Source organism: Odontesthes bonariensis, chromosome 5 (genome assembly GCF_027942865.1).
Source record: "Odontesthes bonariensis isolate fOdoBon6 chromosome 5, fOdoBon6.hap1, whole genome shotgun sequence".
Lineage (NCBI taxonomy): Eukaryota > Metazoa > Chordata > Actinopteri > Atheriniformes > Atherinopsidae > Odontesthes > Odontesthes bonariensis.
The window spans coordinates 28,476,337-28,488,563 of NC_134510.1; the positions used below are offsets into that span (position 1 = coordinate 28,476,337).

Sequence of the window (12,227 nt, forward strand, 5' to 3'; positions counted from 1 at the left end):
TGTCTATGCAAATGAGAACGGGTAAGCAGAAACACAGGCGTTCAAGCTGGCCACCTGGGTTCAGTCAATCCTCCGTCTCTTTTTCTGTTTCTCTCTCTGCATCTCACTTTCTATCTATCCACACCTGGTCCTGCCATCCCTTTAGCCTGCAGCGACAGTATGAGAAGTAGAAAGTAAGAAGAGGAGGTAGGGATAGGGTGCAAGCAGCAGGGAGGCAGGAGAGACTGCCAAAATATCCATCTGCAAGCAATCCTGGCAAAGAAAAAAATCCCTTCTTCCCTTCACCAAAACCTCTTTCCAACTATCACTGTGTCTAACTCTCAGTGCAAACTATTAGAAACTGTTGGCTCAGGTGCATGCAGACACTCACAACTGGAGCTCAAAATTGGAGGGGTGTTCCTGGCCATGGCTATGTGCATTTAAGCACCAAAAAGGTTAGACGGAGAAAGAAAAGCACACAAGGAGGGGTCAGAGAAGTAAAACAAAAGATGATCATGGTGAGCCCAAACAAAATGTCACTAAATCACTGCTGAGGCCCTTGAACAGGTCTCACACTGCAGGAGAGTTAGGAATGAAGGAGGACAGGAAAAAGAAGTACATCGCATAAAAAAAGTCTTGGGAGAGCAGCAATCACGAAAAAAAAAAAACGTTTTTACTTGAGATAACATGGCAAAAGGGTGTGCTACAAGGAAAGAACTGAAACAAAAAAAAACTGAAAGGACTATGTGCCTTTGTAAACATGTTGGTTTGAAAATTAATGACAAGGTGTGTCCTGCTATTTGTCCAAGAGTTCCTGGAGAAAGCTCATTAAAAAAGGAAACAAGTGTGGAAACGGAGACAGAATTCTGCAGTAAAGAAGTCTGAAAAATAAGTCTCCACGGCCTCCTGAGTGCAATGCCATTTGTATTTCTGCATTTGAAGATTGGTGTGAGTGCAAGTGCCTTAGTCAAACTGTATGTCTTCTGCTCTGCAGATGAAAGCAGTGCACATTTGTGTAATGCAGCCAGTGATTTATACATCAGTCATCATTTGGGACAAACCTGCTTTTTAATTAGCAGTGGTTTATGTTCGTTTTTAATTTTTCCCCATAAGCTCATAAATCACCTTTCTCACCACAACTCAAATCCATCTCCCTGATAAACAAGCATCAGTTATAATTGCATAGACAAGTAGTGCTGTCAAAATATTATATTTGCCTGACTCCATAAAAGTTGACTAAATCAGACGATAGATATTTAGTAAATTTGCAACAAATTATGATAATCTGAATGAAAGTATTAAACAAGATTTTGGTTTCAAACTTTATATAGCAAGTAGTGATGACGAATCTGCTTTAACCTTCCTGGTGACACAGTAGCCAGATACAGAATACTTCTCCATTCTCAGTTCATTCAGTGCTGACGGAGAAATTAACGCTGGTCGTTTTTGCAGACTCAAACATGTCTTCATTTCTCAGATTGTTGAGCCTTCATCTTTTTGAGATGACGGAGCAAGCAGTACACATATCAGAGAATTTCTGCCTCATCGTAACCTAGCACAATCACAGATTCATGCTAATTAAGTTTACATTTTTCTGTATTATATGCTATACGATTATTGTATGATGTTCCATCATCAAAAAGTACCTTATTATTATGTTTTATCTTTTTTACCAGTAAATAATATGAGATGTTATTCCCTATGCCATGCATATTCATTATATATTGCAAATCTCAATAAAACGGGGAAAAAAAACCACGCAGGAGTAAAATCAAGTCTTGGTTCATTTTAGATCAGTTTTGCAAACTCAGGAATCAGGCTGACTAAAACAGTGGGTAGAGCTGCTCTGATAAAAAAAAAAAAAAAAAAAAAGAGGAAAGATGGTAGCCATCACAGCCCTTTGGGAAGAGAAAAAAATTATCAAGAATGAAAGCACATTCCCCTACAGCTTTCTTTTATTAGTTTCTCTAGCAATAAAGTATGTTACTGTATATGCAGTCAAGAGGCGACAGTGCCGTGCTGTGTGTACTCTGTCGCTATCCAGATTGAAGATTCTATATTACAGCCACAAAAAAACACTTGCTGTCCATGGCTACAGAGTTGACAAATGCAAAAAATGACTTTGGTACCATTCATAGAGCCCCACTAGCCTCTGTAAGCTGGCTCACAGCTCAATTTACCAGTATAGCCAAGCGGGAGGCAGTTGCTATGAACCACTGTTTCTCTGCAACTGCGCCCAAGGCCTGTGTCAAACTCACTCAGTATCACAGACTGTTCGGCTGTCCCACTCCTGGCCCGAAAGGAGAGACGTGGTCCTTCTGTGGTCAGTGATAACATTATTCTCCCCACAGATGGGCACAAAGATAGGAACACATCTGTGAATGTGAGTCAAGCACCACTTCAATCGGCTGGTGATGGTTTATGGAAGGTGAGGTAAGTGGGGGCGTACCTGTTAACGGCCATAAGGTGAATCAGCAGTCATGCACTTCAATGCCCCTTCAGCCGCTCGGTAGAAAATGAATCCTGGGAGAGAATCGGCAAAAGCTCTCCTCAAGGTCATTGGTGCTTGGCCACTTTTTAAGTGGCCTTGCCAACTCTAACAATGTGTGCAGAAACAATTGCAGGACCAATCCAATTTGGCCCAGCTTCTTTTCTTTTCTTTTCACCTTCACTGCAGGCAGTTTCATAGCTTCACTTTTATTTTGCCCAGCTGGAAGCAAGGCATGAATTGATGACCTTATGAATCTCAAAAAAGTCCATCAAATCACCAAAATTGCGGTAAATCTTGCACCAGTACATTAAGCATGTCCACAAGCTTTTATCCATTCAGTTTTTTTCTATTCTTTTACTCTGTCTTTGTCCATCTCACTCATGCACTCAAAAACCTGCAAGCACTTCGGGTGTCTTTGAGACCAGCCAACTTTTTCAAGGATTGTTTTCATGTGCTTCTAATTAATTGCCTCTAATTAATGGTTGTTTACGGTTTGCTAATGAAGTGGATCAAAGCTTCCCATTCCTGATGTTGAAGCTCTTGTCTTAAGCCGGGGTAAAAAATGAGGACAAGAATAGACAGAGACAAGCAGCAGACAGAGTGCAAGGGTGCATTGGCAAAGTATCGTGGAAGCTGCAGCGGACTTTATTTTTTTATTAGTTGTGTCAACAATCACTTGGCCTTTGTCCAAAATGGAGCAGGCAATCTGAGTTTGATCCACTGGCAGCTGTTGTTATCACTCGTCTCTGACTCAATGAAAACCTATGTTTTTAAAGGGCACATAATGCCTTTAGTAAAGATAACCTGTGTTCATATTTTGCTCACTTAACACATTATTTTTAAGCAAACATCCACAAATACTTTGGTAATGTATACCACCCTAATGAACAGGATCAAAGTTTGATTTTGTTTAAGCAGAAAGTAGGAAAAATGTTGCAACTTAAGTTTGTGTAAAGGCTGCATCTGGCACTACCACTTTATGTATGCCAGTCATGGTAATAGTTAGAATGAATTTGCCACTCATGGGAGAGACATTTTGAGAGTTTTATGAGATAGAAAACTCGTCCCGAGACCTCTTCGGCATTGTTGTGTCCGCACTCCAAAAATCTCCATCTGATTTCCCAGAAGATAGTGCACTGCTTCGACTGGCAATTTTCAGCATCCGACAATCTCATCAAAGCACACCTATTAATGGTGATGATATGAAGAAGGACTCTAAATGGCAGACAGATGAAAAGCTTGGTGCGTGCGTAGGAGTCTAATTTAGCGAACTGATGGCGGCGTGTTGCTTTGCTGAAAGTGGGAGGACTGGCCATGAGCGGCTGTGGGAAATATTTTTAATATTTGTTCGCCTGGGTCTGTGTATGTGTGTGTGGGTGGGTGGGAGTTAGAGTGTATGTACATACTGTGATCTCATCGATCATGGTATCTTGTCCCTAAGCTGTGGTCACCTACACAGTACTTGCCCTCTCTCCATCTTTATCTTTCTATATCACCATCCATCTCTGTCTCTGCTCTCCCTCCTCCTCCTCACGCCCATCTCCCTCTAACACCAACACCGTGTATATTTCTGCATTGGGCCCACTTCGTAATGTCACTCCTCCCTCTTTCTTCACCTTTTCTGTCCTTATAAATCAGTCATTCTTGACCGCAGGGGTAGTCTTCTTCCCCTTTTCTTTTTTTAGTTAAGAGTCTTACATTTTAGAACTGAAATCCTGCAATCATTCACTCGTTTGTTGTATTTCTTTCTGTCTGACTTTCTCCTCTGCTCCAGTGGTCTGTGGCACATGGCCCTGGTGTTTTCCCTCCCCTCCTTGCTCTTTTCCTTTATTCTTTTATACAGTGAGCAGCCAGCCACCTCTCCTGCTCTCCCCATGATGCTTTCACTTTCCTTCTGTGACCCCATCAGTCCCTCAGTGCCCCGGCTAAGCCTGGTCACTCTTCATCAGCCAGCCACCACTGGACATACAGACCTCCCAAGGGTAAAGGGAAATGGGGTCTTGGTGGCAGTCTCCATACACAGCCTGGCAGTTTCAAAGTTTAAGTCCATCTCTGATCCTCCTTACCCCTGAATGAGCTCCTCATTACCAGCCATCCTTCCCTCCTCTTGTCTTTACATTAAGTCCTCCAGATGGGATGCACATTAGCCTTCACACAGGCAAAGCACACAGCTTCCGGCTCTTCAATTTTTAGGCATTTGCCCTTTTCAGCTCAATCAGCCCCTTAAGTCCAATCACGGCTGGTGAGGGCTCCTTTGCACCGCCTGAGCGGGGATAATCACCTTGGTTACTGGCGTTACCGGAGGCCGCTGTCTAACCACGTTAGCTCTGCGCCCTGCGGGAACCGTGGAGACAGGTGTCACAGCAGCAAGGGAGGGTGTTAAACAAGCCCAGAGCCAAGCAGGAGGTATCAACGTTTACTCTAAGTCATGGAAACTGTGTCACCAACAGCAAGGAATGCTCACCCCATGGCGCTGGTGTTTTCAAGTTTCTTCAGACTCAGGTTCCCCTTTCAACCGACAGCAGTTCAGCATTGACTGAATTTGACATCAGTACACCTTGTACTCTAGTAGAAAGAATACATAGCAACTACTGACTTTTTGTGTTGCTCCAAGAATCCATGCCAAGGCAGTTACTGTTAACTGATTTCACAGTCCCACAGAAAAGACAAATATACAGTGAGAGGGGTCAGAAGCTGGAGGAAAGCTGCTGGCTCAGGGGACATTCGGTCACAGTATGTTAAGCTGCACTCCTGCGGGGCGTTTTGCTTTTGCACTGAGCCAATCAGATCAGATGGACTTAAGAGCACTGGATTGATTGGCAGGCTTCAGATGCCAGCAAATGGAGGAAACGTCCTTGGCATCCCACTCAGCATTAAAAAATTTGAGCAGCAAAGTTGGTGAGACGCCAGTTGTTCTCAGAGAGCGACACGTAAGGACGACATAGATCACCATTATGATAATCACAAGCAGCACCGTCTGGGGAATAGTAATGGGAAGGAGATGAGGTGACAGCCATAAAGAGTGTTTCTACATTAGCACTAGCCTGATTAGATTGACAGAAAGTTTCACTAATGGACAATTAAACAAATGCTCATATGAGATATAAGGATTCAATTACCAATTGATGTCTTTGTTTGACCCTTTAAATCACTGTATCTCTCATGTATTCAGTTTGTATGAACCCCTCCAAGAGGACAAAGTTTAAACTGAAACAGTGCTAGGAGCAGGATATGAAAAGGGAAATGTGAAGGCAAAGTCATGAGTAAAAATTAAATCTTTTCGAGATTCGGTAGAGAAAAAAACAGAAGTTCAAAACATGGAATTATGAATTTTCACTGAAGACTGGAGGCAAGATTAGAACCTAATTACTCTAAAATACACATCACCTGCACAAAACATGAAGCCTACAAAATATTCTGCCTCTGAGTAATGGACCCATAAAAGCCCTAAAGAGAATAAAAACAGCCCACGATAAGCTCCGTAACTCTTCCAGTTGTGACTTTCCCCAGAAGCAACACAATTTGTTTATGGAGCTTATGCCAAGGCAGTCGCTCCGCTGAGATAGTGGGCCACCCTGTCAGGACCCTTTAAGACTGCATCAGTTGATCAAAAAGGGCTCTGTACAACAACAACAGCAGCAGTTGGCATATCTTTTTTTTTTTTTTTTTTAAAGGCTCATTTCTGCTCTTCTGTTGACGGGCACGTCAGTGCTGTCTGCCAAGTTCAGGTTGTCCAATTATTTAGACTTACAAAAGACAGTGAATCAGAGAAAAAAGAAATAACATTGAAATCAGATTGTGCACTTGGCTCAAATTTACAACGTGAACCAGCAGATCGCAGGGCAAAGAATAAATTGTGGATTAGTTTATTTCATCTTAAGGTGAATTATTGTCCACGGTTAGGATCAAAGGATAAGCCTTTGCTCATGGTAAAGGCTTGTTTCAGGGCGCTAATGGCCCTGTCACACTGTTGCGTATGGCACTAGCGTATGCCAGCGTATGAAAATTATCACTCATACGCTGGTATACGCTGACATACGCTAGGGGAACGTTAGGCATAGGTTGTATACGTTTCAAGCACGCTGGCATACATTGGCATACGCTGAGGCAGAAATAAATTTTTGAACATGCTCAAAACTTTTGTGCGTATGGTTAATACGCTAAGCATACGCTAGGCATACGCTGAATACGCTAGAGGTACGATATAGGTACGTTACTGATAGGTCGAGAACGCTGGACATAAGTTGCCATACATTGGCATGAAGGTGTACCGTACAGCTAGCGTATTTATAGCCTCCGCCCGTCTGCCGCCTCCATCTCCGCCAGACGGGCGGAGATGGAGGCGGCAACTGACATATCTGAGGCAACCGACGATTCACGGGAGCGGTCAGGAGGAGGAGTTGGGGATCTTGATCGCTCAGAAGCATGTAACTCATCAGCCGCAGGTGCATCAGGCATTTCAGCAGGTTTGGGTGAGAATGATTCTTGTGGTTTTTTGCCTTTTCCTCGGCCCAGGGCCCGGGCAAACGACGATTGCTTCTTGGGAGGCATGATCGAAATGAATGTCTCGAGAGATGTTGATAGCGCGTCGTCTACTGCAATAATGGAGCAATGTGGAAAGGCTGCTGATATAGGCGCGTTGAAACGTACGCTGGGCATGCGCAGTTCATATGCTACTCATACGCTAGTCATACGCAGAGTACGCTGGTTATACATTGTTCATGCGCTGACATACGCTGTCAATACGCTGACCATAAGCTACTCATACGCTACTCATAGGTTCTATATGGTAAGTATACGCACAATTCTTTATTTTCAAGGACTTTTCGTGCGTATGATAATTATATTATTAATTTTCATACGCAACTCATACGCTTCTCTCATACACAACAGTGTGACAGGGCCATAAAGAACAAAGAAAGATGCTGAAATAACAAGCCCTGTGCAATGTGCAAGAAAGAAAAAAAAAAGGCTATATTAACTCTGACACGATGCAAACTGTGCCTGACAAGCATCAAAAACTGCAATTGGGCTCTGACATATATCTTGCGTAAGCAACTATATTCCGTTCAAAAGAAACTCTGATGTGTTCATATTTCTTGTACCTATGTGTGTGCCCATATGTCCTTGTTTTAGCAGTGTATGTACAGCATCCCTTGATGTTTGTGTTAACATGCCAAGCCTCCACTTTGTGACTCACATTGACATTGATTTATGCATGGCTTTTCGACATTTGTGTGTGTGTGTGTGCGTGTGTGTGCGTGTGTGTGTGTGTGTTTTCGCGCACGTATACCAGCAATAATTGGTATTCAAATCTCCTCCCACAAGTGCATCCAACTGCTGCCATTTTTCAACCAGCAGAGCCAGAGCCAAGGTCCAAACAGGATGATGGGGAACAAGCTCAAACGGATGGCTCTCATTGCACACATTCAAATAAACAAATGGAGGTGATTTAAAGCACACGGCGATAAGGCAGGTGGTAATGGAGGCATAGAAGAGGAATGGAGATGAAGTTTAAGAATGGAAATGATGGAGGGTTGCGATTAAGGGTAGGTAAGCAGAAGAGGTGGAGTTAACAGCATTTGTTACTGTACGTGTGCAGAGAAAGTTTGGCCAACAGCTGCTGTAGATCAGTCACCTCCACAAAGGCTGTGCACTCTGTGCACAAACATGTAGCTCTGATTGTGTGTGTGTCCCTCAGGCCTGCCTGTCAGACACACTATGAAGTCTGTCTGCCTTTTTTCTCTCACTATTTCTCTTTTCAGCCTTTCTTGTTCTCTCCTTCTCTCCATCCCTAAGTCTCTCCCTCAATCTGCAAAGAAGGGCCAAGTCTTCCAGCCTCACTCTTTACAGAACCCATCCATCTATCTGTCTATCCATGTAATCTATGCATATCTACCCTGGCATAACAACAACTGCCAACCCCATCACTTCTCACATTTTCTCTCCCTTTTAATTTCCTTTAAAATCATGAAGAGAAACGACCTAAATAGGCCCAGTTTTCTTCATCTGGATAGGTATCAAGGCACACAGTGTGTGTTTGTGTTATTTAAAAACATTTCTACAGTTCCTTCTCTCCTCCATTCCTCCATCCACCTTGTGCCTTTAACATCCCTGAACCTCCCCCAGCCTCCTGTCTCTCCAGGCCCCTGTCAGAGGCTAGATTAATGACAATGATCAGTGAGCAACCCCCAGCTGCGGGTGCCTGCAGCTGAGCCAAAACCCTGCACTGTAAGCGGCACACACAACAACATCTACCATATTTACTTGCAACACAGACACACACCATTCCATAACTGGACACCCAGACAAACACACAAACCTCTTACACAGAGCTCCATTTAGGCTAACATACTAACGCCTACAGCTCATGCATATAAATCAGGCAGCCACTGTTCCTGGACCAGACATACAAATAGATAGAAACACGAAAAATGCTCTCCTGGGTGGAAATTCACACAGAAGCAATAGTGAGGTTGGTATCTGCACAGAAATGAGAATGGCATTGGAGCAATGTGGTGCACCCTATAAATAAGAGACATCATCACAACAGCCCAACATAGGTCTGGCTGTGACAATGCCTGACCTAGCACTTAACCCTTTCTCTGCCTTGGGACAGTGTAAACAAAGCCCCAAGGAGCAAAACAACTACAGGGCACAAGCCAGCGAAGTAACATAGTGTATATCACTCTTGCTCAGTCAGGATCACTGATGCTTTAGGTGGAATTTAGCAGGCTTTGTTAAGAGTTTGTGTTTCCCTCACAGCAAGCAGATGGCACTGGCTGATGTTGCTCTGAGTCATGATGCAGCCCAATCCAAATCTTTTTCTTTTTTTTCTTGCAGCATCTGCACTTGTCAAAGGGTAGCGAGTGACCATGAACTCCTTTGCGCTTCTAGCAGTGCAGGACTACCCTGAGCTGAGGCACTCCAGTGAGTAGTATAAAAGCGGCAAAGGCTCTGAAGAGGGCTTTGTGATAGATTGTTAAATGTTATTGTATCTGATAAAGAGATGTCTCAAAGGTCTTTATAGTCGCTCACTCAACTACAGATCTCGACAACAATAAACACTTCCCCACTTCTTACCCTTGTGTCTTACGCACGGCTGGGCCACTGCGGGCATTTGTTTTCTGCTCTCATGTGGTCGTAACTGTATTCAATCGGAGCTCTGTGCACGCATGGTTGTAAGCACAGGAGACGTATGTCAGAGACTCCAATACACAACAGCAATGATGTACGATGGGTCCGGAGAAAAAAAAATCAAATTAAAACGCTGTGACGCACGGGGGTCAACAGAGCATGGGAAGACCCATTCAGAAAATATCTCTGCCGGGGCAGATAGTCACACCAAGTCGGGCTTTCACTTTTGTTTCGATCCTGGGGTGTTCTGGAGTATTCCCGTTCACCGTTGTAGAAGTGGCTACAAAACGAAATGACTCACAGAAAGGACGGCTTAGGTTCAGATAGTTCTATCTAGAATTCCATTGGGATATCAAATGGAATCGACGCACGTGCTTTTTGCCCGCGATGCGCTCCTATACACTCCAAAGCCTGTTAAACCAGAATAGACCCAGCGTATTTATAATTGTTATTCAACGTCTTCTTGAATTTGGGGACTTAAGCAAACTTGCATGGAGAGCCCCAACACATCGCGACGGCTCTCCCCAGCCACCTCACACTCATCCACTCTCTCGTTTGAACCTTACCAGTGTGGAGCAGGCAAGCGGCTGTGATGATGGTGAGCAGGACGCAGTAGTTCCACAGGGTCGCGAGAGCCATCGTTGATATTCCTCGCCAGTCTTCCCTTGTATTCCTCTTCCTCGGTGAAACCAGTGTCATGAACCCGCAGGTTCACTCTCTGACAGAGATTTCAGCGACCGCGTACCTAAGTGTGTGCGCGTGTGTGTGTGTAAGTGCACGCATGCCACAGCTCGTGAGCGAATGTGTGTCTTGTCAAGCGCTCAGAGTGGGAACAGCAGGTCTGTACACAGCAGTGCTTAGTCTCTCACACACCCACTTTCTCTCCTTGTGTATGCGCGAAGATGATGGCTTGGCCGGTTTTTCTTGGTTATTTTACATTGTAAATAGATTTAAAAGCTTGCCAGCAGGGCGGGACTGCGTGTCTCATTGGCCAATTGCTGAGAGAAGGAGCAGGTAGGGGTGTGCGGATGAGAGCGAGGGGTTGGGCTTTAAAAAGAAATATGAGCGGAATTGTGTAGGGAATAAGGGCTTCGTCCTCTTGTTGATTGAAAACAATTCACTCTAAACATTATTGATAAGAAGTTTTAATTTCCCGACGTAATTAACCTACCTATTTGAAATTCTTCTGTGGACACACACACAAAAGGAGGGATTAGAGGTTCAAAATTGAACTTATTTTCATGATAAATTGAAGTAAGTAACAACAGTGTTCCAGATTGTATTTGTGTTTTGAAGTCGCTGCTGATTTATGACAGGTGGACATACCATGCCAACATCTACTTTCTATATTGTGAATTTTAAAAGAAAAACATTGCTTGCCAATTTGGTGACCAAAACGAAATGAGCTAATGCCTCTTTGAATCTAAAACACCGCGTTTTGTGTTAATTTTCATTTGCAGAGAAGAAGAAAACATTCATCTTTCGTCTTTCACAATGTCTATTGAGCTGGAGTAAACACTTGCGCTAAGGACTGGCCAGAATTTTTGTTTTGTTTTGCTTTTCTGCTCATTTTCAGTCATGGTTATGAGGTCCTGCTCGTGGGTCTCTTTAACTTTACCCTCATGTTGTGGCCACAGTTTGCTCATCCTTATGTTTTTTTTTAATTACAGTGCACAGATCTTTTGAGAAAATTGTTTCTCTTTCCACATCTCTTTTCCCCCTCTCACTATTCAAGTCTTATGTGCTTCCATGGACGTCGCCTCCAAGGCTTGATTTATTTCTCAACTGTGTCTTTGGCGCCCCCCTCAGGTAACAGTAGAACCGTCACGTAATGGTTCTCAGATCTGCTTTGGCCTCTCATCTGTCACAAATCCTCCGGACAATTTGGTCTGTTTAGTTCAAGCAATCAGAACAGTTCCAACAAGCAGCAAAGCATCAAAGCAATGGATTGATGTTATTATTAATATTTCTACTCTTCTATAAAGTTGATCTGATCTCACATATTTGACCTCTACCAATGGATCTGTGTGAGAGCGAAAAGTCTAAGCTAAAGTTATTCCCTCTCATTGGGGTTTTATTATTAACACATGTTATAATCTTGTTGTTTTGCCATGGATATCTGCCCCACTCATTTCCCAGTTCCCAACCCATCCCATTTTTCCCTGTCAGCCTCGGTGAGTGTTTGTTCCTGGGTTGGCAGGGAGTCAGTGGCAGCAGCTCCCCGCACCAGATGGGACATTGTCAGGAAGTAATGAAGGGAAAACACCTGCTTCTCCGGCGAACTAAACTCCTTCATTTTCAGCCATTTGACACAACATATGCATGATGCACATACAGGACCAAGTGACCGTGACAAGAACACCAGTAGGCAATAACATGCAGTAACAAATGTGTGGCACTGCAATGCTTTAGTCATTGAAGTGTCGTGTCTGGTACAACTTACTCTTACATAAAGGGTTGTGCCCTGTGTGCTGCCACGACGTTTGTTTGCCAGACTACCTGCTGATATAAGTGAGGAGCTGCCTGACTTTATTGCTACAGATCAGCATCCTCATCTTGTCAGAAGCCTGTCTTCCAGACAAAAGATTTTGAGCATTTTGCATTCTCTACACATGCCGTG

The 12,227-nt window shown here is 43.7% G+C and overlaps 2 protein-coding genes across 2 annotated transcripts in view; both read right to left on the reverse strand.

Annotated features, from left to right (window-relative positions):
* The window catches only part of cadm4 (cell adhesion molecule 4), a 181,612-nt gene extending 171,086 nt beyond the window's left edge, over window positions 1–10,526 (reverse strand). Inside the window, exon 1 of the mRNA XM_075465974.1 lies at window positions 10,174–10,526. Coding sequence (XP_075322089.1) covers window positions 10,174–10,306 — 133 coding nt within the window. The 5' untranslated portion in view covers window positions 10,307–10,526. The remainder of the gene's footprint in view (window positions 1–10,173) is intronic.
* rps19 (ribosomal protein S19) overlaps window positions 1–12,227 on the reverse strand; it is a 234,451-nt gene that overhangs the window by 184,422 nt on the left and 37,802 nt on the right. The window lies entirely within an intron of this gene.